The sequence below is a fragment of the Aspergillus undulatus genome (assembly GCF_047715775.1).
Source record: "Aspergillus undulatus strain CBS 261.88 unplaced genomic scaffold BDV17scaffold_62, whole genome shotgun sequence".
Lineage (NCBI taxonomy): Eukaryota > Fungi > Ascomycota > Eurotiomycetes > Eurotiales > Aspergillaceae > Aspergillus > Aspergillus undulatus.
In genome coordinates, this window is record NW_027396666.1 from 73097 (window position 1) to 96773 (window position 23677).

At 51.7% G+C, this 23677-nt stretch overlaps 12 protein-coding genes across 12 annotated transcripts; 6 read left to right on the forward strand and 6 right to left on the reverse strand.

Annotated features, from left to right (window-relative positions):
• Positions 1-69: 69 nt before the first annotated feature.
• Positions 70-431, forward strand: BDV17DRAFT_273614 (uncharacterized protein). The gene has a single exon (XM_073759031.1). The coding sequence runs from the start codon at positions 78-80 to the stop codon at positions 279-281; it is 204 nt and encodes a 67-aa protein (XP_073611651.1). The 5' UTR covers positions 70-77; the 3' UTR covers positions 282-431.
• A 318-nt stretch (positions 432-749) lies between these two features.
• On the reverse strand, positions 750-2481 carry BDV17DRAFT_273616 (uncharacterized protein). Its single transcript, XM_073759032.1, has 3 exons — positions 2112-2481; positions 1504-2063; positions 750-1444 (listed from the first exon to the last, which is right to left on the reverse strand). The coding sequence occupies exons 1-3, from the start codon at positions 2428-2430 to the stop codon at positions 1202-1204; spliced, it is 1122 nt and encodes a 373-aa protein (XP_073611652.1). The 5' UTR covers positions 2431-2481; the 3' UTR covers positions 750-1201.
• A 2956-nt stretch (positions 2482-5437) lies between these two features.
• Positions 5438-6430, forward strand: BDV17DRAFT_295053 (uncharacterized protein; the record flags this gene model as incomplete). The annotated part of the gene is made up of 3 exons (XM_073762973.1): positions 5438-5443; positions 5607-6066; positions 6141-6430. 3 exons carry the CDS (start codon positions 5438-5440, stop codon positions 6428-6430), a joined length of 756 nt encoding a protein of 251 aa, XP_073611653.1.
• Positions 6431-8472: 2042 nt separating this feature from the next.
• BDV17DRAFT_295054 (BTB/POZ domain-containing protein) lies at positions 8473-9310 on the forward strand (the record flags this gene model as incomplete). The annotated part of the gene is made up of 3 exons (XM_073762974.1): positions 8473-8504; positions 8554-8812; positions 8864-9310. 3 exons carry the CDS (start codon positions 8473-8475, stop codon positions 9308-9310), a joined length of 738 nt encoding a protein of 245 aa, XP_073611654.1.
• On the reverse strand, positions 9288-10181 carry BDV17DRAFT_273619 (uncharacterized protein). Its single transcript, XM_073759033.1, has one exon. The coding sequence runs from the start codon at positions 10164-10166 to the stop codon at positions 9579-9581; it is 588 nt and encodes a 195-aa protein (XP_073611655.1). The 5' UTR covers positions 10167-10181; the 3' UTR covers positions 9288-9578.
• A 493-nt stretch (positions 10182-10674) lies between these two features.
• BDV17DRAFT_295055 (uncharacterized protein) lies at positions 10675-11628 on the forward strand (the record flags this gene model as incomplete). The annotated part of the gene is made up of 1 exon (XM_073762975.1): positions 10675-11628. The coding sequence occupies one exon, from the start codon at positions 10675-10677 to the stop codon at positions 11626-11628; it is 954 nt and encodes a 317-aa protein (XP_073611656.1).
• A 289-nt stretch (positions 11629-11917) lies between these two features.
• BDV17DRAFT_300792 (glycosyl hydrolase) lies at positions 11918-13707 on the reverse strand (the record flags this gene model as incomplete). The annotated part of the gene is made up of 2 exons (XM_073764127.1): positions 11918-12084; positions 12135-13707. The coding sequence occupies 2 exons, from the start codon at positions 13705-13707 to the stop codon at positions 11918-11920; spliced, it is 1740 nt and encodes a 579-aa protein (XP_073611657.1).
• A 519-nt stretch (positions 13708-14226) lies between these two features.
• On the reverse strand, positions 14227-16136 carry BDV17DRAFT_300793 (major facilitator superfamily domain-containing protein; the record flags this gene model as incomplete). Its single annotated transcript, XM_073764128.1, has 6 exons — positions 14227-14907; positions 14980-15378; positions 15455-15653; positions 15706-15835; positions 15885-15941; positions 15989-16136. The coding sequence occupies 6 exons, from the start codon at positions 16134-16136 to the stop codon at positions 14227-14229; spliced, it is 1614 nt and encodes a 537-aa protein (XP_073611658.1).
• Positions 16137-16725: 589 nt separating this feature from the next.
• Positions 16726-17933, reverse strand: BDV17DRAFT_284403 (uncharacterized protein; the record flags this gene model as incomplete). Its single annotated transcript, XM_073760529.1, has 4 exons — positions 16726-16855; positions 16921-17343; positions 17405-17608; positions 17659-17933. The coding sequence occupies 4 exons, from the start codon at positions 17931-17933 to the stop codon at positions 16726-16728; spliced, it is 1032 nt and encodes a 343-aa protein (XP_073611659.1).
• Positions 17934-18227: 294 nt separating this feature from the next.
• Positions 18228-20208, forward strand: BDV17DRAFT_203614 (CocE/NonD family hydrolase). Its single transcript, XM_073755295.1, has 2 exons — positions 18228-19957; positions 20016-20208. The coding sequence occupies exons 1-2, from the start codon at positions 18329-18331 to the stop codon at positions 20151-20153; spliced, it is 1767 nt and encodes a 588-aa protein (XP_073611660.1). The 5' UTR covers positions 18228-18328; the 3' UTR covers positions 20154-20208.
• Positions 20209-20592: 384 nt separating this feature from the next.
• Positions 20593-20934, reverse strand: BDV17DRAFT_203615 (uncharacterized protein). The gene is made up of 2 exons (XM_073755296.1): positions 20766-20934; positions 20593-20689 (listed from the first exon to the last, which is right to left on the reverse strand). Exons 1-2 carry the CDS (start codon positions 20879-20881, stop codon positions 20644-20646), a joined length of 162 nt encoding a protein of 53 aa, XP_073611661.1. The 5' UTR covers positions 20882-20934; the 3' UTR covers positions 20593-20643.
• A 434-nt stretch (positions 20935-21368) lies between these two features.
• On the forward strand, positions 21369-23618 carry BDV17DRAFT_300794 (uncharacterized protein; the record flags this gene model as incomplete). Its single annotated transcript, XM_073764129.1, has 1 exon — positions 21369-23618. One exon carries the CDS (start codon positions 21369-21371, stop codon positions 23616-23618), a length of 2250 nt encoding a protein of 749 aa, XP_073611662.1.
• Between the last annotated feature and the right edge of the window lie 59 nt (positions 23619-23677).

Here is a 23677-nt window from a genome sequence, read left to right on the forward strand (position 1 = left end):
TATGTACTATTCATCTACCAGCATTCTCTGACAACAAAGCCAAAAAGCCACCACAACGTTCACAGCATAGCCTCGATATGGTGCCCGAGGTAACTGAGATTCTCCAAGCAGTTAAAGAACACGGGGAGTTCATTTCCGGCTTCGACGGCGCTACTGATGTATGGTCAGAGGACATTGAGAAGTATGCACCAGGATACCTAGAAATGGAGGCGCAGGCCACTGAGGCAGATTACGACATGAACCGAATGGCGGACCCGAGTAATTACTATGATCTGTTTTAGATTTTCAATCGTCTCAGGCTTCTTTGGATAACAGTGGTCTTGCAGATGATTACTGTGGTGCGATTGTAATTCCTGGTATGGGAATTGCGGTGAGAGGGAGTTGGTTCACCCTGGTTCGTGGCTCCGGATGGACGTTTGCGGCTTTACGGCACAGGAGGAGGCATCGGCATGAAACTGGAGATCAATAGAAAGGTATAAGGGGGGGGGGGGGGTTGCCAGGGGACTTCTCGGCGGATATGGTACGAAGATCGAGCGTGGATATTTCAGGCAGACGATCATCTGGGGGTGTTTATCTCAACCCAGGGCAGAAAAGTATGCAACCCCCGCCCGACTCTCGAAAACATGAAGTCCATATGATGGAGGCAATCAATTCGTTCCGTCTACAACCGACCCTTGGCTGATGCTATTTTCCCGGGACTCGTCGGATACCATAAGAGAAGCGCAAAAATCTAGTGAGATATTCCAAGATTTCTCTTAATGAAAAGCCAACATATGCATTAATTTACCCAGAACAGGCTCAGAAATACTCGTGAAAACTATTGTAGATGACCTCCAGGAACACTGCCATGCTGCCCTAAGCGGCATTCCATGACCTTGAGCAGGCTGCTCACGCTCCTCAGCCTTAGGCACCAATTGCGAGAGTCTGGGCAGCCCGCTTGGAATGGGGGTATGCCCTGAGCTTTATTCCGGGGAACTTTGTAAGGGATGCAATTGCTCTCACAAGTTTGATTCGTTAGGGGGGTTGAATGATACGGTCGAAGTTAAGTAGCAGTGACAGTAGCCGGTTACAGGAGTACGTGGTCCAATTTGATTTGTTGTCGAATTCGTACATGAGCGAGATGTTCTCGGTACGTGGGCATCAGAGGGCCTCGATGCGTCGAGTGCCTCCTGTTGTGCCATGGCCTCCATCGGTACTTACCCTAGCTCGCCCACTCCATCCAATCGTCCCCATCTGCAATGGAGGACGCAGCAGTGGCCTCAGCAAGAACCCGGGCAGGATCCGCATCAGTTGCAGGCTCCCCATGCACACAATATGCACGACCAGTCCTCATATTAGTGCACTCCTCGTTGAGGCTTGGATTCCATAGCCTGATCTCCCTGAGTGTTATGCCATAGAGAGATGAGATTCGGTCACAAGTGTCTCCCGTGCGAGCGATGTACCACTAGTGAGCAGTTAGCATGGCAGACGAAGAATTCATGTAAGAAGGATGCTGTTCCTGACCTCATAACACTCATCGGTTGTCCCGCTAGTCGTCGGAGCAGGAGCAGTCGCATAAGTCGACGTGAGGGTCGTGGTGACCGTTGCATTCCAATCCCTAGTCGGAGAAACGCAGTAGTATAGTCCAGGCACAAGGTTCGTACACTCGTCGTTGATGGCGGGATTGATGGCTTCGAACAGCTCGAGGCCGATGCTGAAGCGGTCGGCAATCGAGTCGCAGTAGTCGCCGCGTTTAACCTGATAGTACTCCCCGCAATTGGGTGTCGTTCCGCGGGGGACGGGGCCGGGGGGCTCTACGATGGCCGTGGCATAACCGTCATTTACTCTGCTGGCTGTTGCGGTGATGGTAGTGAGTGTCGGTGTGGGAGCTGGAGGGGCTTCTGGCTCCGCGATGCAGACTTCGTCCCCGGCGAGAAGATTCGTGCAACTGGCGTTAAGATAACAATTCCAATTGAATAATTCGTCCACACTGATCCCGTTGTCTTCGGCGATTTCGAGGCAGGAGGCACCGATGTGTACGGGATATAGCTCGCAGGGTTGGGTCAGGCATAGGACCTGGCCAACTGAATCATCGTTAGAAAATGGCTGCAATCATATTCTCTGGTAAATACCCCTTAGATCTGCGCAGTCAGGCCGAACGTCATTGATGAAGACCAACGAGCCTCGTGGAACGCCGTGGATCCTTGCAATCTTTGAACACGTATCTCCAGACACCACAGAGTATGTCCTATTCGTTGCGCACCCAGTCGGTGCACTTATGGAGGAAAGGGTCTGAGCACTGCATAGCGAGAGAAGCAGCAGAGTGGAAAGTAAGCGAATGCAGCAGGGCATTGTTGCCATTGCGATTTTGATTGGGGTCGCGGGAAGTTGGATGCTCTGCGCCGCTGAAAGTGCAGGGAAACCACTGCATTTAACGTCATCTAGCACCATTATGGTATGACTCTTCCAGGTCCGTCAGATCCTTGTTGTGCCTGATCGGGGGTAACGGCCGTTCAACCAGATCGGCCTGGGAGGGGCTAGGCGTGTCACATCCGCGGATGGGATGCTGTGACACGTACAGGGGGCCACGCGGATGTTCATGTACATCAGTAACACCCTTTGCTGTCTTTTCTACATATACCTGTTTCCAGCAAGAATCCTTTGCCCTGGACAAAGCGGAGACTCCGATGACGAGTGGATGGGCGGGAAAGGTGTAGACGTCCTGTCCGACTTCCACCACCCTGACACAAACGCCAACACATGCACAACAATACCATCAAAGATCTATGACGTAGGTGTATGCTTTACTGTTGTGGTGGGCAAAAGAGAACTTTTAGTGCCCTCTATCCCTCACTCAATTGCGCTTGGTCAATCTCACCGACAAAGGGCGCAGAATCTACCCGCATTGATGTCTGTTGGTCTAAACAATAATTGCACGGTAACTCCCTAACGGCTACCATTCAATCTCAGAAAGAATTGTCAAATGTATGTCTACCGTCATTTACGGGAAACATGCTGTCGTGGGACTTTTCTAGGGATTATGCTTGGCACCGAGTTGGCCAGCCATCTCACAACGGTTACACAAAATGACGCGGGTCGTGCCATCTACAACTGCAACTTGAGGAATTCCTGTTCAGGGAGCTCCTATGAGCTCCTTCTCAGCAGTCTGAACCCAGCTGCCCGGGTGCCCCTAAAAGGGGTATATAGCGCAATGCGCCTTCCGCACAGGGACCAACTGATATACTTCAGCAAGAATCATCATACTATGTACTTTTACAACACCCTGAGGTGTTCAGCTGAATTTGGAACTAAAAGATGGGTCTCAGCGTCCAGGCTTGACGTTGTGCCGTGTAGCAACAGCAGCGATCAGTTCCGTTACAACGTGGCGTCACACCAGCTATCCTGTTTTTGCCTGTCGGCTGCTACACTCAGCTCATCGGGGCTTTTGGCTATAGGCATAAGGGCAGATATGTGTCGTATGGCCTGGCAAAGTCGACAACTCAATACCTCCAGGATTGAGCTCTGGTCGCGATCTTTGGTATCACAAGCCCGGGGCGTGGCCCATGTACTTCAGTTACTGTAACGCACACATCTCACCGTGGAGAGGCAACTGGAGGATTGACGCCAGCTGGTGTTTTCTATAAACTTGACATAATGGATGTTTCGCAACTTGCGCGTGGTACGCTTCACAACCCGAGCTTTGTACTGCGCATTGAGCTATCGGATATTCATTATCGTTGGTCATCATATCAAATACGAGACAGGGCGTAGTTCAAAAGAGCCCACCGATCATGGACGATTGGTATACTCGTTAAATGCTTCAAGCCCGAGGGGAGTTACCTCCGCCCATAAATCTTGGGGATCAACAAGGCGGTCCAAATCGTACTCGGCTTCCATCCCCTGCCCCTTAAGCTCAAGGTATCCCGGCGCGTACTGTTCAATATCTTCTGCCCAGACATCAGGTGCACCCTCAAAGGAAGCCAGGAGTTCTCCACGCCCCCTCGCTGCCTGCAGAATGTCTGTCACTGGGGGTGTCATATCAAGTCTGCCGATTCATCAATAACCATTACCACGTACAGCCGTCTACTCGTAGACAACGGAATGCACTGCCAGGGTTAGGATGTGATGTACATACGCTTTATTCTGGCAAGGATGCCCGCCGGCATGACTGATATTACTGTTCAACATCTGCACGCTCCTTCCCCCAGCAAGACTACAGGTATACATTGCACATATTATACGCCCGCCTCATATACGAGCTCTCAACGTGGCCGTTCCGAGAAAAGTCCACAAGCGTGACCAAACCACCATTCAGATCCTGCTGGGTAACAAGGTACATTTGTCTCGGCGCGTTGTAGAAGAGCACAGTCCCGCTGCGTGTCATCGTTATGCAGTTGAAATTAGCTACTTCGAGGAAGAGGGTCGAGAATAGGTGTTGCGGCTGGAACGCGGACGAATCAGGGAATGTTGCTGGGTTCGGTTCAACGCTTCCCAGATCCTTGCAGCAATGCTTGATGCAGTGGCCGATTTCGCCGTCTAGGCGGTAGAGCATTACATTCAGCTTCACCCATTTTGGCCTGTTTGGTCCAGTCTCTGGGTGCGCTGGGTCGAGCGGGGCCAGGCAGGTTATGCCGTACAATGTCTGGCTTGGATAGCCTGGGCTGCAGCCACTGTTGGACGGCAAGGGGAATGCATTGCTTCCGTGGGTTCGTTGACGGTATGCCTTGTATCATATCAGCGCTTGTCACAATACGCAGCTGAAGGAAACTTTTGAAGTTCATCGGATTGTAAGCTTTTTTCTTACTGGCATCTCGGAATCCCTGATCGGCCTTTGCCCAGCCCTTGACAAGCGCTCGTCGCTGGCGAACCTCGTATTCAAAATCTTTTGCTGGCACAGTCGCTGCGGAGCGGGGAACCCATTGTTCCTGGAGTGTATTCAACATCAGCCACCGGGGAATTCTCAAGACAGCAACACCTATACACGGCCTGTGTATTCCGAGGTCAGCCACCGACCTTTAGAAAGAGCAACAAGCCCTACTTTCCTCCGCAATCTCGTCGTCCGTGAGGTCCCCGCGATCATCGACATGGATCTTGCGGGGTATCCCGCCCGGCCAGTGGTACGGTCGAACTGGGCGAGCGGTGGTCATTGTGAGACGCCAAGGTCAGTGATAAAGCGGCCCTTCTGTTGAAGAGGAGCTGTCCGCCTAGGCGCCGGATTTCCTTGGACAAAAGTGAACCCCCGCAAGCGCTACAGGATCTAGGCGAAAAGCTTTGCCCGTCAAGCGGAGCCATTTGGCTCCCACTCCGGAAGACAGTTATTGCCGCTTATTAACCGGTTTTAGGGTTATCCGGTCACCTTCTGGCATGAACAGGAAGAACTCGCAGCGATTATTCGCTGAATATGTCGTTGAATCTCCGGTGGCATTATTGGGGTTTTGATATGTACCGGGTAGCGACAATGAAAGTTCCGGAATGAACAAGGTACAACGGAGTTAACCACGGAAGCCGCCAACTTGCGCTCCAAGCTCCGCGTGTACGCAATCTCTGACCAAGACGACACAGGCGCGTGGATCCGCACCAACTACCCCGACATCTTCTACATCTCCTCAACGCACGGGTGAAATCAGTACGGCCTCGCGACGTGGATTGCCATCTCCGGAGAAGCATACTACGGCGTTGACATCGGGGGTCCCAACGCCACAACCGTGAGTAAGCAGTGGCTGCGCGACAACATCCAAATCGGACCGTACGGCAGCATTGCGTACCCAGATTACAAGTACATCATGGAAGGCGACTCGCCCACATTCCTGTACCTGATCCAGAACGGGCTCGGTGATCCCGAGAACGCCGGGTACGGCTCCTGGGGAGGTCGGTACTCCAAGGTAAACTACCTCTACAATCACTACAGCGATGCGGCAGATCGCGTGATGGGAGTCAACAACCGCACGTTCAAGAGTAATTATGCGACAATTTGGCGCTGGCGCGAGGCGTACCAGGCGGATTTTGCGGCGCGGATGCAGTGGTCTCTTCCTGCCAACGTCAGCAAAGCGAACCACCATCCGGTTGTTTCGGTTAATGGCAGTGTGGGTTGGTTCCATTCAGAGTCACTGCGAGCTCTGGTTCAAAGGTGACACTTGATACCAGTGGTACTTACGACCCAGATGGGGATGAGCTCTCGTACAACTGGTTCCAATATCAAGAGCCTGGGTCTAATGACTGGAATGTAGCGGGCCAGGTTCCCGCACTGAAACTAGACACTTCTAGTGATGGCCAGCAGGTGCAGTTTGATGTTCCTGCAGAGGAGGAGATCTGCAATGGCAAAGGCGAGAATCCGAGCGGTTGCTTGCTGTTGCATCTGATCCTGGAGCTGAAGGATAATGCAGCGCCGTATCCTTTGACGAGTTATAGGAGGGTGTTGATTCAGACTACGAATGGGACTCTTTCTGCGTGAGATGTTAAACATGTATTGTATATATATACAATTTTGGATCATAGTCGGAATGGATTGTCTTTCTGTATAAAGCCAACCAGAAGGCCTCACATTGTACAAATACATGAAGTCGCTGCCTGCTGATCGTTGACATGTGTATCGCAGGTAAGACTGGTCCGTGCCTTCTGACCCGTGATCCTAGCCACAAAGGTGTTGTTAGAGTGGCTGTGATGGACATAGCAGAAGGCCCGGGTCTCGTGGGAACACTAGCGACACTATAGAGATTCCTTGGGGGCTAGTGTTCTACAGGGACTTCTTTATTATTATAGTAGATGGGGTGTAGAATATCTAAGTTTTGAAATGGCTATAAATTTATAGTTTTAATATAAACCTACTATGGAGTACCCTACGTATAGACTTGTTCTAGTTCTGATAGGTCTGAATCTACCGTAAATTTATCGTCCTGCAGCTAGCCTGATTACTGTACTTAGTAGTAGCTAATGAAGAGACCCGGCCCCCTCCAACGGATGTATGCTACATCTTTTGATAGAGAAACATGGAGAAACGATACGTGCCATCAAAAGACGTTAAAGAGTGTTTCTTTCGCTCCTCGTAGTAGCACCATCCCAACCCGTAGTGGCTTTGTTTGACTTGGAAGTGTCCTACTGCCTGTATCATCTTTCATTGACTTTTTGAACGCTGGCTATGTCAGGCGCCTCAGCCATTTTCCGCGTCTTTATCCTCGGAACCCGCGCTCCTTCCTTTGATGGAAATTGTGATTTCCTCAAAATATCATATATATAGCTTCTGACCTTCCGTCGTAGCCTTGATCCAGCACATTTCAACTGACGGTGCATGGTCATAAGAAACACTATCTGCGTCCCTGAGCTATTAAGAAACGTCGCACCATGTCACTAGACTCGATGGTCAACAACCTTCGGCTTGAGGATTGGGAGGGGTTTGCTTCCCAAGAACAAATCCCACCCAACTATCTGTGCCGCCTTCCAGCTGAGCTGATTGAAAAAATTGCGCACAATATCGACACCTATCCGAAGAAACGCCTCGGTTTTTTTTTTTTTTTGGTATCACTTGCCAATACGTTTACCGCGTCACACTTCGCCCTTGGGCTGAAAGGGAGCTTCGCAACATGAGCTCAAGCCTCTCACTAAACCCATTAGAGGCAATGGAAAACACCAGTAAATACCCTCGCTTAGCACCCCATGTCCATTTGTTCAAAATCCAGCCTGGATTTTGGGCGAGCGGCTATCGACTACGAAACAGGATCAAGTGGAAGCGTTCCAAAAGTAATGGCCAACTCGTTGAAACACAGGAGTCAACACGTCGCTGGCGGGCTGTCCTAGAGCGCCTCACGAACTGCAAAACATTCTTTATTGAGCGCCATCACCAATCGGACTCAGATCTCAACCCTGACGATACGGACTGGGAGTATGAAGAATGCGAACGATATCCAGTCTTATCTCTCACGGAACCATTCATAGTCCTGCTGAGCATGATCAGCGTCGCCCGCATACCAGTACAGAGGTTGTTTCGTTCTGGTCATTCCTTTTCCATTGTCCCCCGTCATATTTTTATTCATTTTCCGCCTCCCCTCTAGTTCATTGTGAAACGTCCCGATGGCCAGCCCTTTGGGTGAAATAGGTAGGATACGTTTGCGTTTGTTGCTTAAGAAATATATGTGTGAAGTCCCGGCTAAAATATGACGAAGGATGAATCATGTGACACGAAGGCGAGCCCTGAGGCACCATTGCTTGGCCTCGGAGCGAAGTCGATGGAGATGAGAACCGATTTGAGGATAATTACGAGAACAGCAATATTGGAGGATAAACTTCCTCAGTCCGGGGATCCCTTGGGATTTTTTGTATCTTATGGACATGCTGACCGACCAGGGTCTATACAATCACGTGACACTACTACTGAGCGCTGTCGGTTTGCACGTGACCCAGGAGCAACACAGTGATTCCCGTCCACCGTTTGCTTTGACTTCAACAACAACTCCAAAATACCAGAAATCACCCACTTGTGGAGTGATGTCCAGTCGGAACATGGCCAACGGACACACCCTGCCATACTTTAGGTGCTCGACCCTGAGTTCCCTTTGCGGTTGCAAACTAATTCAACATTAGTTTCCTTGACTCGGACATTGTCATTCTCCAAGCAACTGAGACTGGCCGACCATTTCGCATCCACCGGGCCCTCTTGGCTTCCACATCTACAACAATTGCATCCGCCTTCGACAGGGGATTTGCGGAGGCACGTAGAGGGACGTACATTTTCTCTGACACCTCGGAGGGTACTTTGGCGCGGTTCATCGAGTGGGCATACACCGGCGATTACCCCGCGATCATCAAAACAACACACAATGACCCGTCGGAGCCATTGAAGGTTAGAGAGCCATAGACAGACGGCGATGCTGAGAACTCCGAAGACAAGCAGTTCCCGCTAAAGTGGTCGGAAAGCTATGTTACACGCGAAAACCACCCTCTTCTCTCGCATATTCGCCTCTACAAATTTTGCGACCTCTACACCATCCCCGATCTACAAGATCTGGCCTATACCAAGACGACTGAGACCTTGACCGAAATCAACCAACCTACAACGCTGGATACCCAACTTGCCGTCATCGCCGCCTTGCGTTTCTCCTTTCGCAGACTCCCGCCGAATGATCGCTTTCTCGACTGGTTGTCCCAATATGCCTCATACAATATCACACATCTTCGTGTCCAGCGCGACTTTCATGACTTGTTGTCCGAGTTGCCTAGTCTAGGCTCCCGGATGGTGCTGTCTATGAATCCTGCAAAGTCTCCGCCTTGGAGCACGCAACCGGCCAAGTATAAGTTTGCCCACTATGATCCCGAGGCGTATACCGATGAGGAGCCATAAGCCTTTTATACCCTCTTAAAACGAATAGTCCCTGTCCTGTAACTTCCCAGGAGACATTCAGATGAAGCTTTATAAATCATCACTGCATCCTCCCCAGTAAGACCATTCGATTAATCCATGGCCTGAGCCCGATTGCAAGATGCACGCATATAAATGTTGGTTTCCAAAGCGCCGAGTTCTGGATACCGCCTGCAAAGCCACGCATTTTCCTTTTCACGAAGACGGGCTGATTATATGACAGAATGTCGAGTCCCCTCCTGCCAATCCCTCAAGGCCCCATAACAACTAAAACAGACAAGATCGCAAATCCTGCCAATCCAAAGCTCATCTCAACACCACTCCCGACAACCCCCTCATCGACGCCCGAATCCTCCTCCCTGGCCTGAGGAAACAACCTCTCCCGACAAGTTTCTGGTAAATCGCCCGCGAAATCCCATTGATCCTCAGGCGAACAAGACTGGATACACTCGATAATAGGTCGACCCTCTAACCCACGACATAGACATTCCTCTCGAGCTCGACCCGTCTCGTCGCCTTGACACCAGGAGTTGCTTCGGTTGTTGGATATGCAGGTTTCGACGCAGGGTGGGTATTTTGTTCCTGATATTGATGGGGAGAGGGCGAGGATTGTTAATAGTAAGAATACTATGCGAGGCATCGTAATGGCAAGAACGTCGAGGATTGCGGCTTGTGTTATAGGATAGGGATGCTGAAATAAATGTCGAGAAAAGGGGAGGAGAAAGCGGGAAATGACGCAAGATAGGGCCGCCAACCTGGAAATTAAACCAGGGATGGGGAACGCCTCCACCCGGCAGATCGGCGGGTGATCGACACGGGATCCTCCTGTCCGAGCCATGGCCACACATCGGTGACTGCATTGCTCACCGTGGCGGTGGAAGAAAATAGCAAGTCATGAACTGTTGAGGTTGATTCAACAGACACAAAGGTTGTACTTGCGAAATCATCTATTGGTTTTCGCTTACTTTTAACAAAGTACTTGTTGCTGCGAAATATATTTCCGCTCGGCTCCGTTGGATCTGTCTCGGATGATACGTCCGGTCCTTGGCATCATGTCAGAGAACAGTCATGCTATGGAGGTCAGTTGAAAGCGCCTACTGTTTTTGGGAACCTACTGTGAACAGACAAAGGCCAATAAAGCTACAATGGCGCCTAAGTCCATTGATGACTTCGCATCCAAATTTGCGGTTCAAAGAAAGATAAGGCTCTGGTTCATAGCGTCATGATCTCAATGAAATGGGTATACGACATTTATAAATACCGCAGTAAATCTTTGCTATCCCCTGGGAAAGCAATAACCTTTCTCTTTCTCATAAACACGCGCAATTGGACATCCACAGACAAACATGCCGAGCTCAAACATCACCGGAAAGTGCACGGTGTGCAAGAAGCTGATCAGCGAGATTTGCTCTGTGAAGGGGCACATCAAAACACTCATGCCTCCATGGGAGCACGCTAGGGAGCTATCAGATCCCAGCAACTACTCTCCTCCTACTTCTTCTACCCCAGAATGCCCTGTATGCATGAGTCCCATCCGCCTCACCTGTCTAACCGGCAATCACATTATCCCCTGCCGCTCTTGCGGCGAGTCCTACGTTTATGCCGGCTGCACCCACACAGTCGACATCAATGCCCAGGCCTCACCAGGCGCCTTTGACTGGGGACACAAGGAGGCAATGGCTTGGTTAGCGTCGATACTGCACGGGCCGGGTGTGACTGCGTCGCCATCCGAGTCCACCTCATCAACACGCATTGACACCCCAAAATCCAAGCCCCAAACCGCACACGCATGCGTCGCGAACTTTGCCCAAACCCGAGACGCAACGGGTTGCCCCGTTATCCTCGGACTCGAGGGCTTCCCAGAGTGGGATCAGCGCCTGAACATTCTCCGTTCGTTGGGCCGGGTCAGCTGGGAAAGTGAGGAATCTATTGCCGTCCGAGCCCTAATCTATCTGCAGGACGCGTGTGAGACAATTCGGAAGACACTTAACCATCTCAAATCTCTCGACGGGGACGAGGGTGCACCTGAAGATACAATTACGGTCCTTCCTGCTAACAGGTGGGGCCTGGTTGATGCGACGGTTAGGAATGAGCGGTTGAATGATCCAGATTCCCCATGGAATAGGTGGCATCAACGTGAGGAGGCGGGGATGGTTAGGGCGCCGAGTTTTGAGCTGGTGGGTATGGAGAGTGAAGGGGGGAAATTGACTGCATTGGAGGGCGGTTTCGCGCGTCCGCCTCCCATGTGGAATAAATCGGGGATGGATCCTTTCGCTGGTGGGGGAGAGAGCGTTGAGTAAACCCCTAAGCCTGCTGCCCCGATTTCATTTCTCTTCACTCCATTTGCCATGCTCAACCATGAACGGTTTACTTTAACCGAAGTTTGATGTCGCTCAGTCTTTATTTACGGTACGCTCTTTTCATTATTTAGGTACTCGGGAAAATCATATGTTCTCGATGAAAATCTATCAAATTTGCACCACACTCTTCCATGTCCAACAGTCTATTGAGGGTTGAAATAGAGATTCATGTTATATCCAAGTCCAGACTGTGTCTTAAACCGCCCTGCAAAGAGAATGGATCTCGGGTTTAGTAGCTAGGTACAACTACATCGTAATCGACCTTCTGCCCCAGCCCTTTGTACATCCAGTTACTGAAGTATGCATAATCATTTCCCCTATTTGACCCACCAGGTACTCCGCTCGTGGTACCGAGACCTGGGCCTCCTCGCGAAGCATATATCCCGACCAGGGTACCTGAACTATCAGTTCCATCGGCCAAATGAGTGGGAGAGAGAAAGCAATACCTGTAAAACGCCCGGTATCTCCAGAAAGCACCCTAGAGTCAGTGGTTCCAATCTTGATTTTGTCTCCCTTTGTTCCTGATGACGCTGTGAACTCGTAGGTCTGATCATCGGTCGCCTCGACGCCCAATGAGACAGTCTTGTTTGTCCAGTTACTCGGCGCTTCGAGAGTCACGTTCGACAGTGGACCTTCGTAGTTTCCACTCCCGTACGCCCTCAGCTGAAGGACTTGTCTAGATGCTGCTCCGGGCCTAGCCAGATCGACGATATTCAGGTCAACGTGCTGCTCCTGGGTTAGGAACAGGCTGATGCCCGCCTCTACGCCGCGAGATCCGAGTGGGAGCTCGAGGTCAATGCTGAAAGAGAACAGCGTATCTGTCTGTCGACGCGCAAGGAAAGTAATCGGATCCGTAACAGACGAGGGATTATACGACGGCCCGTAATTAGACGGCGTCAAACGAAGAGTATTCGGGTGGCCTGGTGGAGAGACCACATAACTCTCTTCGTCCGGTAAACGCCAGTGGACCAAATGCTTCGGAATATCTGAGCCCGGCGCGAAAGTGAGATGGTCAGGGGCGTTAATCGGATTCTCCACCTCGCTTTCGCTAGAAGCAGGGAGCGGCCCTCTCATTACACCCTGCACCTGCTGGAGAACAGGCCACCCGCCTTCTTCCCATGTTCCCGAAGTAAGAACCGTTTCTCGGCCCATGGGGTAATTCAACCACTCTGGACCGGACCGTGTTGAAAGGGCAACAGCCCACCAATTTCCCTCTCCATCCTGAAAGAGATCCGCATGACCAACAGTCTGAAAATACTCGCTCGTCCCTCTGTTCGTCAAGATCGGGTTATTCGGCGCTGGTTCCCACGGCCCCGTACGGTTCCTCGAGCGCGCCATCGTAACAGAATGATTCGTCTCTGTCCCGCCCTCCGCAAGAAGAAGGTAATAGTATCCATCCTTCCTATATATATGCGGACCCTCAGGGTACGCACCCCCCGTCCCATTCCATAGGTACGTGACAGGCCCAATCTCACCGGTCTCCAAATCAAGCTGATAATGATGGATCATATTATTATCAGCCGAGGATACATACACCGCCCCATCATCATCCCAGAATATATCCGGGTCGATGCCGTACACGGGGAAGACAAGCGGGTCGCTCCACGCATCATCGTCGTAGGGATTCGTCGAGGTAAAGACTAAACCTTTAATATTGGGTCCGAGATTCGAAACGATGAGGTAGAAGGTTCCGTCTCGATAGCGTAGTGTGGGGGCGTAGATCCCGCCCTGTTGGTTGGCTGTTTCAGCCAGGTCGCGGAGTTGCGCCGGGCGGTTGATTATGTTGCTTGCTAGGGACCAGGTTGTGAGATCTTTGCTGGCGTAGAGCGGAAGGCCGGGGAATGCGATGAATGTGGACGTGACGCAGAAGAAGGTTTCTTGTTCGGGGACGTAGATGCAGGAGGGGTCGGAGTGCCAGCCGGGGAGGATGGGGTTGTGGTAGGTTCGCTCGGTTGGCGCGCAGGAGACGCCTACGATACCGAGGGCATACAGAACGGTAGCCAGTACGGTTTGCCACATTTTGAGTTTTAGTCGATATAAACCGCAGACGCTGTTGATCAAGCAATAAGACACTGTTCCGCTGTAGACGGGTTTTTATGTTCCCAACTCGCATTGCGGGGAAGGATGCCCATTCATCCAGATTGATGCCTATCATTTCTCATGGTGCAGGGATTCTCAGGCTAAATTGAACACGGCTGAAGTTCGGAGCAATATCTGCAGTACGAATACCAGCTAACCATAAGAGTCCGCCCACCGGGACATGGTCCACTCTACCTCCAGCGGTCTTTTAATGAATGCATTCGTTGTCGGACTGGGGTCATGCACATAGCTCTAGACCTTAGTATACACTTTCGCCTCGACTGGATCAAGTAAATCGATTATATACCTCCAGGTTGGGGAATATATAGTTTCACGCGACAAAGTCCAAGTTCACTAATATAAAAGAATACCAGGAACTTAGGTAGACCCCCAGCCCTTATAGGGTCGCCTCTGTTCCAGCCCCGGACGACAAACCGAAAAGAGAGGACCATACAAAGTTCAAGAAACAACTGCATCTCTAGCAAACCGCCCCGTAATCTGCCTGATCTTCTTCCCCCAAAAATAAACCGGCACCCCACACAACCCCATCGCCGCCGTCAAACCCGCAAATGTCCCAAATGCCCCATCATACCCATTCGTCTCCACAAATGTCGCAGTCCCATAACTCGTCCCAAATGAAATAATACCCCTAAAGGCACATATAATAACCAATAATGGCCCAGCACGCGCAGGGTAACTGTCAAGCAGATACGTTATAGCAACGATATTCGCTCCCACAAAGCAGAAATAGTATGCTGCCACTGCCCAAACATACACGAACCAGTGGTATTGTTCTGGGTACTGTCCTGCCTGTCCGTATATATCTACCGTGAAGGTCCCCACGATGATTGGGAAGATAAGTGAGATGATCCGCGTCTCAGGCTCATGGAGGCCATTGTTACGCTTGGCGAAGTACTGCGCTATCCAGTCTGATCCATGGCCTAGGAGAGGGAGAGCGAGTAAAGCCACGACGATCTGTCCGCAATTTACATATGACGCGCTGCTGTTCGGCCAGTTGTAGGGTGGTGCGTGGAGGATGTTGGCGTAGGTCGTGCCGATTGCGATGTTCGTTCCGATGGTCAGGCCATTTAGGCAGAGGGCCCAGAAGACGTTTGGGAAGAGGAGGAGTTCGAATGTTTGCTGCGTCAAAATAACATTAGTCACGTAGTGCTAGACCACACCTACTAGTATGCATCTTGAGAAAAAACCCACCCGTAAAACCTCCCAAACCTTCACCCAGTCCGGCCTACCCACCCACAAGCGCAAATCCGACTCCCAAGTCCTAGCCGCATACCGCTCAAAATCCAGCGGTGGACGAACAGTACACATCTCAAGCTGTCCCCCTTTGCCAACCTCCGCACCTTTATCCGTGTCCTCGCCCGGACCCTCCTGGAACGACGCAAGCGACCGCTCATACTTCGTCTCTGGTAGGAAGAAGAACGCCAGCACGAGTTGGGCACCTGCAAGCGCAGCACCAAGACCATACCACCACTGCGGTGTAATTGCGTTGGCAATTTCACCGGCGAAGAGGACCCATACGGCTGTTAGGCTGACTTGGATTGCTTGTTGGCCCATGAGGGCTTTGCTGCGTTCGTGGAGAAAGAATATTTCCTAGGCGCATTATTGATGTATTAGCACATCATTTTTCGTGCTTTGGTGGATGATTCGGCATGGCGAGGGGATATACCTGGGTGATCATAGGGACAAGAGCCTCACTCTGCCCTGCGGCAAGGCCGACAACGTTGCGTGACCAAAGATGCCATTCGTAGTTTTGCTCGAGTGCGCAGAGAATGGCGCCGACGACGAGAACAACGGTTGAACCCAGGAGTACGATGCGCCGCCCGACGCCGATGGCCAGTGGCATGCCAATGAGGTTTCCAATGCCCCTAGGACAGGAATATCGGCACTGGACACCACAAATGGGATTGGAGCACCTACATGAAAAGAGTCGGATATGTCATCAAATGAGTGATATCATCGTATCCCTTGCCGACCGCTTCGTACCCCGGGATGTAGAAGCCCAGGAGACCACCGAAGCCACTTACCAAGGCAAGACCAAGCGTAGAGACTGGAATGTCAGTGGCGACAACCAAGTTTTCAAGGGCACTCGCACATACAAATCGATATAACCACAAGGACGACCCATTTTTGCCAAATGGCCATGTTGAGAGGGTCTATCTCGTCAGAACTAAATCTCCGCAGAAGTCTCAGAAAACGTTACCTCGAGGATCAGCAGTCGGTGTAGGGATGTACACGATCGCGCCCTCTGTGAGCTTGACCGTACCCATCACCTTGCCCTTCATGGGCTTGACCCCTCCCTCCTCGATATGCTCAACATGGCTGATATCGCTCTTGACCGCGTCCGCCATTGCGATGTTGCTTTATTTTCAGGCGTTGCTCTCGCTGGGTGGCTTGTATTGTTGGGCCAGGGGTTGAATAGCGTGAAAAGGATATATATCACCATGCCCAGCATGCCAATGACAACCCCAAGATTACCAAGGTCGACCAAGGACATGTTATTGGAAGGTGTATCCCCAGATTCACCCCACCATGCCGATATCTGTACTGCGCTTCTCAAGTGGCAAGTCTACGCCAGACTCCAAGCTCCTCCACACCCCCACATACTGACCACCAAGATTCGGCCAAGGCTCGGGGTCGATGGTCCGGGGGTGGCCGAGGTCAAGGCGACGCACCGAATCATTGGAGGCGCCTCGGCGGGGTAGTCTGGCGTTTTCTCCTGATAATCCGGGGTATTCGGCCAGGGCAAAGACAACCATGCAGATGCTCAAATGCAAAGTAGTTAGGTTACATCATCCGTGCCCCCGAGAGACAAGTAACCTATAGAGGTGTCTCGGGGTACCACCTGCACCCCGGGTACTCATACGAATGGAAATGAGCAAGATTATGTAGCAAACCAATCGATTCCACTGCTAACCAACTATCTGGATACACTATCGCCTAGTATGCCTTGACTCCAGCCAACTTCAACACCGTGTCTGTCAGCTCGGGCTTCTCGAACGGCTCCGAGCGATACTTAGGGCACACTTCTCCATCCCTCATCGGCTTTTCGGCAGCGGGTCGAATGTTGCTAGACCAGCCAGTCAGCCAGCACTCCATGACGAAAACAATAATAAAACAAAGAAACGGACATACCAATGCGGCCAATGCGTCGTCCCCAAATAATTCTCAAAACACTGCCTCTTTAGCTCGAGCGCCTTTTCTGTGGCAAATCGTCTAGGCGTCATGCAAATATACTGCACGTGGCGAATCTGCTCTCCCTCGGGCAAACAAGCATAGTGCATAGTCCTCGAGTCCCAGAGGACAAAATCACCGGGCTCCATATTGATCTTGACGAGCTCACACCCACGGTCTTCAAACCACTTCAGGTCCTTCTGGTGGAAGAGGAAGAGATCCATGTATTTCAGCTCAGGGGGCGGAGCGTCTTCGTGGTCGTACGCGTCGCGCTTCTGCGCGAAGAACTCGTCGAACAGTTTGGCGGAGCCTTTCATTAACATTAGGCCGCCGTCTTGGGGGCCGTTGGGGGCGAAGTTCAATAGGCCCTGGACGGCTTGCATTCTACACATATTCAGTTCAGTAATCACCAACCCGTCATAAAATAAGGGTACGAATGGCCTACCCCTTCCGATTAGGGTTCTGGTCGCAGTGCGGCCAGGGACTCCGGTTTAGGTCCTTCCGGCGCGGAAGGGAGATGTTTAGACCATCAAACGAGCAAAGCAGCTCCTTGGTCTCCCAGAGCTTCTCGAAGATCTCAATGACCGCTGGCTCGGAGCGAGCTTCCCACGCCATCTTTTCGTGCGTTGAGCCGTAGGCGAAGTACATTCTGCCATCCATTAGTAACCATACCCTTCCTTAAATTTTTCAAGTACTTACCCGCCCTTAAAACTAACAGGCAGATGCTCCGCCGTCCAGGTCGACTCATCATTCTCATCAAAGCCGAGATCAAAGTTCTTGAGCCACTGGATCTGCTTGTCGCAGTAGTACTTTGCCTTCTCGGGAGATATGACATTCTTGAGCACGACGCAGCCGTTTTTGTGGAACTCGTCGCGCCAGTCGCTGTAGTGGCGGCCGCTGAAGTCGACTAGGTCTTTGATGGTGTAGGACTCATTGGTCGCTTCGGCGATTTCTTGGATTGTCGTTGTGGACATTGTTGGGGGAAACAACTTAGGGCTAGCTGTGGGGTCTGGTAGGTTTAGGATGGTACTGGTGATTTTGGTACGTGTTTTTGGTGGGTGTTCAAAATTCACTTAAGTAAACGACTGCTGTCTGGGCGTTCCTGTCTGCAACCGAGACTCGGTCCATTGTTAGCACGCCTCGGGGCCAGTCTAGGGCTCGGGGGGCTCCGAACCCCCGCATGCCGACCCTTCGGGCGCTAAGGCCCCGAGGAAGCTGCAGAGCTATACGGAGTAAGGAGTACGTGGGTATACAACCGGATGGGGCGATCATAGCGCCTGTGGATAGCCCTGGTTCAATTCTTAAAAAGTAGCAGTTACGCACATCTACAAACAGCCAGTAACCTCGAACCCCATCAATCACAACCAAGATGCCACCCCCAGTCCAACCCGCCTACAAACGCATCAAGCCACCGCAAATCGGTGAAAACGGGTACGTCGACTTCCAACCAGGCAAAACTGAGGTCCTCCCCGCAGGATGGAACGGATTCAACGCGAAGCCCCTAACGAGCCCCATCCGCATCGACCACGACGTCGAGCTCGTCATGCGCGACGGCGCAAGGCTCTACGCAGACATCTACCGACCCGCCGAGAGCGACGAGAAAATCCCCGCCGTGCTCAGCTGGTCCTTCTACGGGAAGAAGTACAGCGCACTAGACATGCTCCCCATGTGCGTATGGAACTGTTGCGTCCCGCGCTCGGATCTAAGCGGCTTAGAGAAATTCGAGGGGCTTGATCCGGCTACTTGGTGTCCGCGGGGGTATGCAATTATTAGCGTTGATACGCGCGGCGCGGGGAATAGCGATGGGTTCATTGGTGTCATGGGCGCCCAGGACGCAGAAGATGGCTACGATGTCGTTGAAGCAATCGCCAAGATGGACTGGTGTAATGGGGCCGTCGGTATGGCAGGCAACTCGGCGCTCGCAATCTCGCAGTGGTTTATCGCCGCGAAGCAGCCTCCAAGTCTCAAGGCTATTGCCCCGTGGGAAGGGTCCGGCGATATCTACCGCGAACAGTTCTGTCGTGGAGGTTGGTTCTCCATGAGTAACTTTGACCTCATCACGAATGAGATTGTGCGTGGGCCGGCGAGTTCGGGGATTGAGGATATGGAGGAGATGTACCGCCGGTCGCCTGTTTCGAGTCCCTTCTGGGAGGATAAGAGGGCGGATCTGACCAGAGTGAAGTGTCCCGTTTATATCAGGGGGTCTGATGTCAGTTCTATTCATACGATGGGGTCGATCCGCGGGTGGCTGGAGGTGCCGCATAAGCAGAAATGGATCCAGTGGGGGAGTAAGCAGGAGTGGTATGAGCTTTACAGCTGTCCCGAGTCAATGGATGAGCTGTTCCTCTTCTTCGATCGGTATCTAAAGGGGAAGCAGAATGGCTGGGAGGAAACACCCAAAGTCCGTTGGTCTGCCCTGCAGTTTGGCGATCGAGAGGCCATCGACAATATCGTCCTAGAGGATTTCCCTGCCCCGAGCACGCAGTATCGCGAGTTCTTCTTGTCCAACGGGACTCTAAGCTCCCAGCCAAACTCTCCATACGAGAAAATTGCGTACGACTCTGAGTCATCCTCGAGCTTCGCCGAATTCTCCTATACCTTCGATCAACCCTCCCGCCTAATCGGCCTTCCAAAGGCCGTCCTCTACATGTCCTGCGAAGAGCGCGACGACTTCACTGTCTTTGTTATTATCCGCAAGAAAGACAAGAATGGCAAACCACTAATGCACCTGAACTTTCCGTTCCACGCGACACCGGTCAAGTCAATCGATGACATTCCGGAGAAAGAGCAAGCCAGTCTGAACCTTCATCTGGGTTCTGTTGGGATCTTGAGGGCTTCGCATCGCGCATTTGTTGCTGACAAGAGTATTCATCCCCAATTTCCATTTCATCCGCATACGCGTCAGGAGAAGGTGCCGCCTGGTGAGATTGTCAAGCTTGAGATTGGGATTTGGGCTATGGGGGTGGACTTTGATGCCGGGGAGACTCTGAGTGTTAGGGTGAGTTTCGCTTTCTCGATTTGGGCTTTGTTGGGGGTGTACTAAATGATGTTTGCAGGTTTCTGGTCAGTTCCCGAGTATCGCTGAGTATAAGACGTGGTCAAAGCCAAGGCCTGAACATGAGTTGAATCATGGGAAACACTTTATTCATTGCGGCGGGGAGTATCGAAGTTCTGTGATTTTGCCGTTTATATAGACTGCACCTAGTAGTTAGCCGATGGAGGCATGATATTCATAGAATAGCACAGGAGACGTTTTTTTCTACATATCTTGGATTGCATGGTAGTTGCAGCGTATATATCATCGCGGGAGGGGGTTGTTAGGGGACATTAACAGATTCTGGTAACTGACAAGAGACGAAGATCCGCTAGACACTAGGAAGTGACACCTTCTAAATTACTTAGTTGTAGGATCTTGCCTAATAGTATTGCCTTTATCTGCGAGAATCCAATAATGTCACTATTTATACACAGAACGAAGGCCCTGGGAGCCCAGCAGAGCAGATAGCCGTTCAAAGTCGTTTAGATTACTTGAATTGACTGCCTTGAATGTCTCTCTGAAATCTCGACTCTCAGCGAAGTGGAAATATCGCACCTATCCAAATTCCTGGCTGACAATTCTTCGCGCCCTGCCGACAAAGGAATACGATGGCCCTCGGACAGCCCGTCAAGGAGAGCGAGGCCGGATCAGTACAAATGGAACACCGGCCCCATGGCGGGATATTTCCTCCTTCTGATCGAGTGAGCTTTACTCTACTAGTAGTGGATCGTACGTTCTCTGAAAGAAACAACGACTCTTGGGATCGCACCTGTCACTCCTATCTTTGCCAGCCCATCGCACCTTCTGCGACCTGGTGTACGGGACATAGAATGGGGCACATATCCCCAAGCTCAACGATGCTGACACGAGTAACCTGGCGTACATTTCTCTCCGATGGATCGAAACATGCCGTGAGAAAGTGAACTCTCGGTTACTCCCCGTGCATATTCCTAGACATATTTTTTGATCGCTCTTATGTTCGTTTGATTTTCAACTCGGAGGAGATATGGCCTCGGTACTTCGCACACGACGAGCATCCGACAAACGAAACACATGGTGAGTCATGCTCTCCAAATAGCGTCACCTTAAAAAATGCATCAATGCTTATTGGAGGATTTCGTGCCATCAATATATTGCTTCTCGGCCGCGTGATGCCTAATGAGGTCGCGCCGATTGGACCCGAGAGGCGCTAAAGAAGCCCGAGGTTATTACTGACTCGTCGACTATCTCTGCTAAGAGAACCCCCACGTCCCGACCCCGCAATCTGCCAGGCTCCCCGTGGGGTACAAGGTTGTCATTCATGCAGCTGCTCGGGGGTATACAAGTGCTCGGTCAAAGGGGCAACGGCAACAACCGCAGATATCAGCCCACAATGGACCGGCCGCCCCCAGCAAAACGCCCCCGCCTGTCAATGGCATGCAACATATGCCGTCAGCGCAAGGTCAAGTGTGATGCGGAATACCCCAAGTGTCGGAACTGCCGAGTGCGGAATCAAGTCTGCATAACGACCGATCCTCACCGGCCAGGGTGCCCTGGGGTGAGGGAATGGCTCGAGCTGCCCGACAAAGTCCCTAATGGGACGGACGGTACAGAGGCCCAGCGTCCTCAGAACGAAGTCCTGAGCCCTGATCAAACCCAGCCCCCAGTGCCAGAGGCTCAGGTGGATGCTAAACATGGCGCGGAGAATGAAGTCTCCCCGGTCCGCCAACCGTTCGATACTTCAGTGAATACCGAGCAGGGGACGAACCGAACAAAAATCCTGGGCGGAAGTAGCTCGCAATGTCTGGCAAAGTCGCTAGATGTCTACTTCAAAGCAGTGCGAATGAAGCCTGTGTCTAGTTTCTTTCGTCATGGGATGAGGCATGCCGAAGAATTGGACATTCCCCTCGCTTTGCTGCTTCCTGAGCTCCCTGCTTCGGAGAGAGTGGCCCAGTTCCTGTCAGTATACAATTCTCGTATCCGTCCACTCTATCCTATATTTGACCTAGATGCACTCTCGTCAAGTATCCACCAACTTGCAACTATATCGAACTTGAGGGCCTTGCCCCGAGACGACATTCCGATTCTTGTGACCGCCTATCTTGTGACGAGTATAGGCCTCGACGAGAGAGCCCAGTGCCCGACAGAGGAAGGCGATCGTTATCTCCACGCCGCCGCGAGCCTCTTAGCTCACATAATTGTCGTGCCCTATCTTCCCACAGTCCAAGCACTTTTGCTGTTCACAATTGCTTACCGAGGCCATAATCAGGAGGGCCTAGCTTGGCAACATCTGGGAATGGCAATCCGCATCTCCTATACACTTGGCCTCCACCGTCCTTCAAAGTCGGCAAATGGCCAATGCTCGCTGGGGAACCTTCAAACCCGCATCTGGGCCACATGCTGTTCCTTTGAGAAGATGATGCATCTTGCCTCTGGCTGGCCGACCCTCATTCCAGACGAGCTGATGGCCCGGCCGGAGGCACTAGACGAGAACAACGATCGTTTTCTCCGATGGCATCTTGGCCTCGCCAGGTACCAAGGGAGAATAAGTCACCACCTCTACAATCATCCGTCAACAGCACAACCTTCTCACCTTGGTAGACCAAATGGTTCCCGAAGCATACGCCAAATCTTGCTTGACACTGCCCGTCTAGATCGGGACCTCCTGGAGTGGGCCAACCTAATTCCTTCTGAGCTCCGTCCTGGGAACGACATCATATGCTCCGCCGACGAATTTCACATAGTTGCCTTCCTCTCAATAGAGTACCATGGATCGATGATAGCCCTTCACCGCGCAGCTCTCATTGCACCAAAATCAAAAATTGAAGACGAAGTCGCGAAGCATTGTCCGGACGACCCATCTAGACACCGACTTGCAAATGGAGAGTCTATCTGTGTGAATAGTGCGCGGGCAATTGCAAAGCTGAGCATCGAGCTGCAGGATGGTGGATCTGATAGCTGTCTGATTCCGGCGGGCACGGCAGGCCTCGCTTGTATCGCTATCGCAATATACCTGATGAAACATCCGACCTCAAGACTACAGGCGGCTGATATGCAGCTCCTGAAGGCTTGTTTGTCTTACTCGAGTACCCAGTTCGCGCAATGTAATATTGACCCTAGGTACATTGAGGGGCTGGCTGTGATATATGAACAGATCCACGCGCGCCTGGAGGGGAACATCTCCGACCTTGCAATAGCTAGTCCTCTGTCAAGGCAACGGCGACAGTGCTCTAAAAATGATGCTGCAGCAGATACAGGCAACAAACCGAGGCCGAACTCTCATCCATTTGTAGCGCTACCCACACCATCGACCTACGAGTCCGCCACACCAGTTACAACGCGAAGCCTCAACCCCGAGCGATCGAACGGCTTTAGTCAGGGTTTGACGCAGCGAAGAGCCCAATCATTCTCGTACAATATCCCCGATTCTACCAACGGGCTCCACATTGACTGGTCTGACCCTGTGCATGATGTCTCTGTCAACAACACCGCCGGCACACTATTGGACCCGGTAGCTGGCTCCGACCCCGGCGATTTACCCCCTGCGTTTGATGAAGTCTATCCGTTTGAGGGTTTCAACGTGGAAGACTTATGGAACTGGATGTTGTATTTCGATAGTCCGAAGAGCACGGATGCCATCTAGTTAACGTACATTAACTATGATTCTCGCGTCTTTACGGAAAGACATGTTTCTCGAAGGGC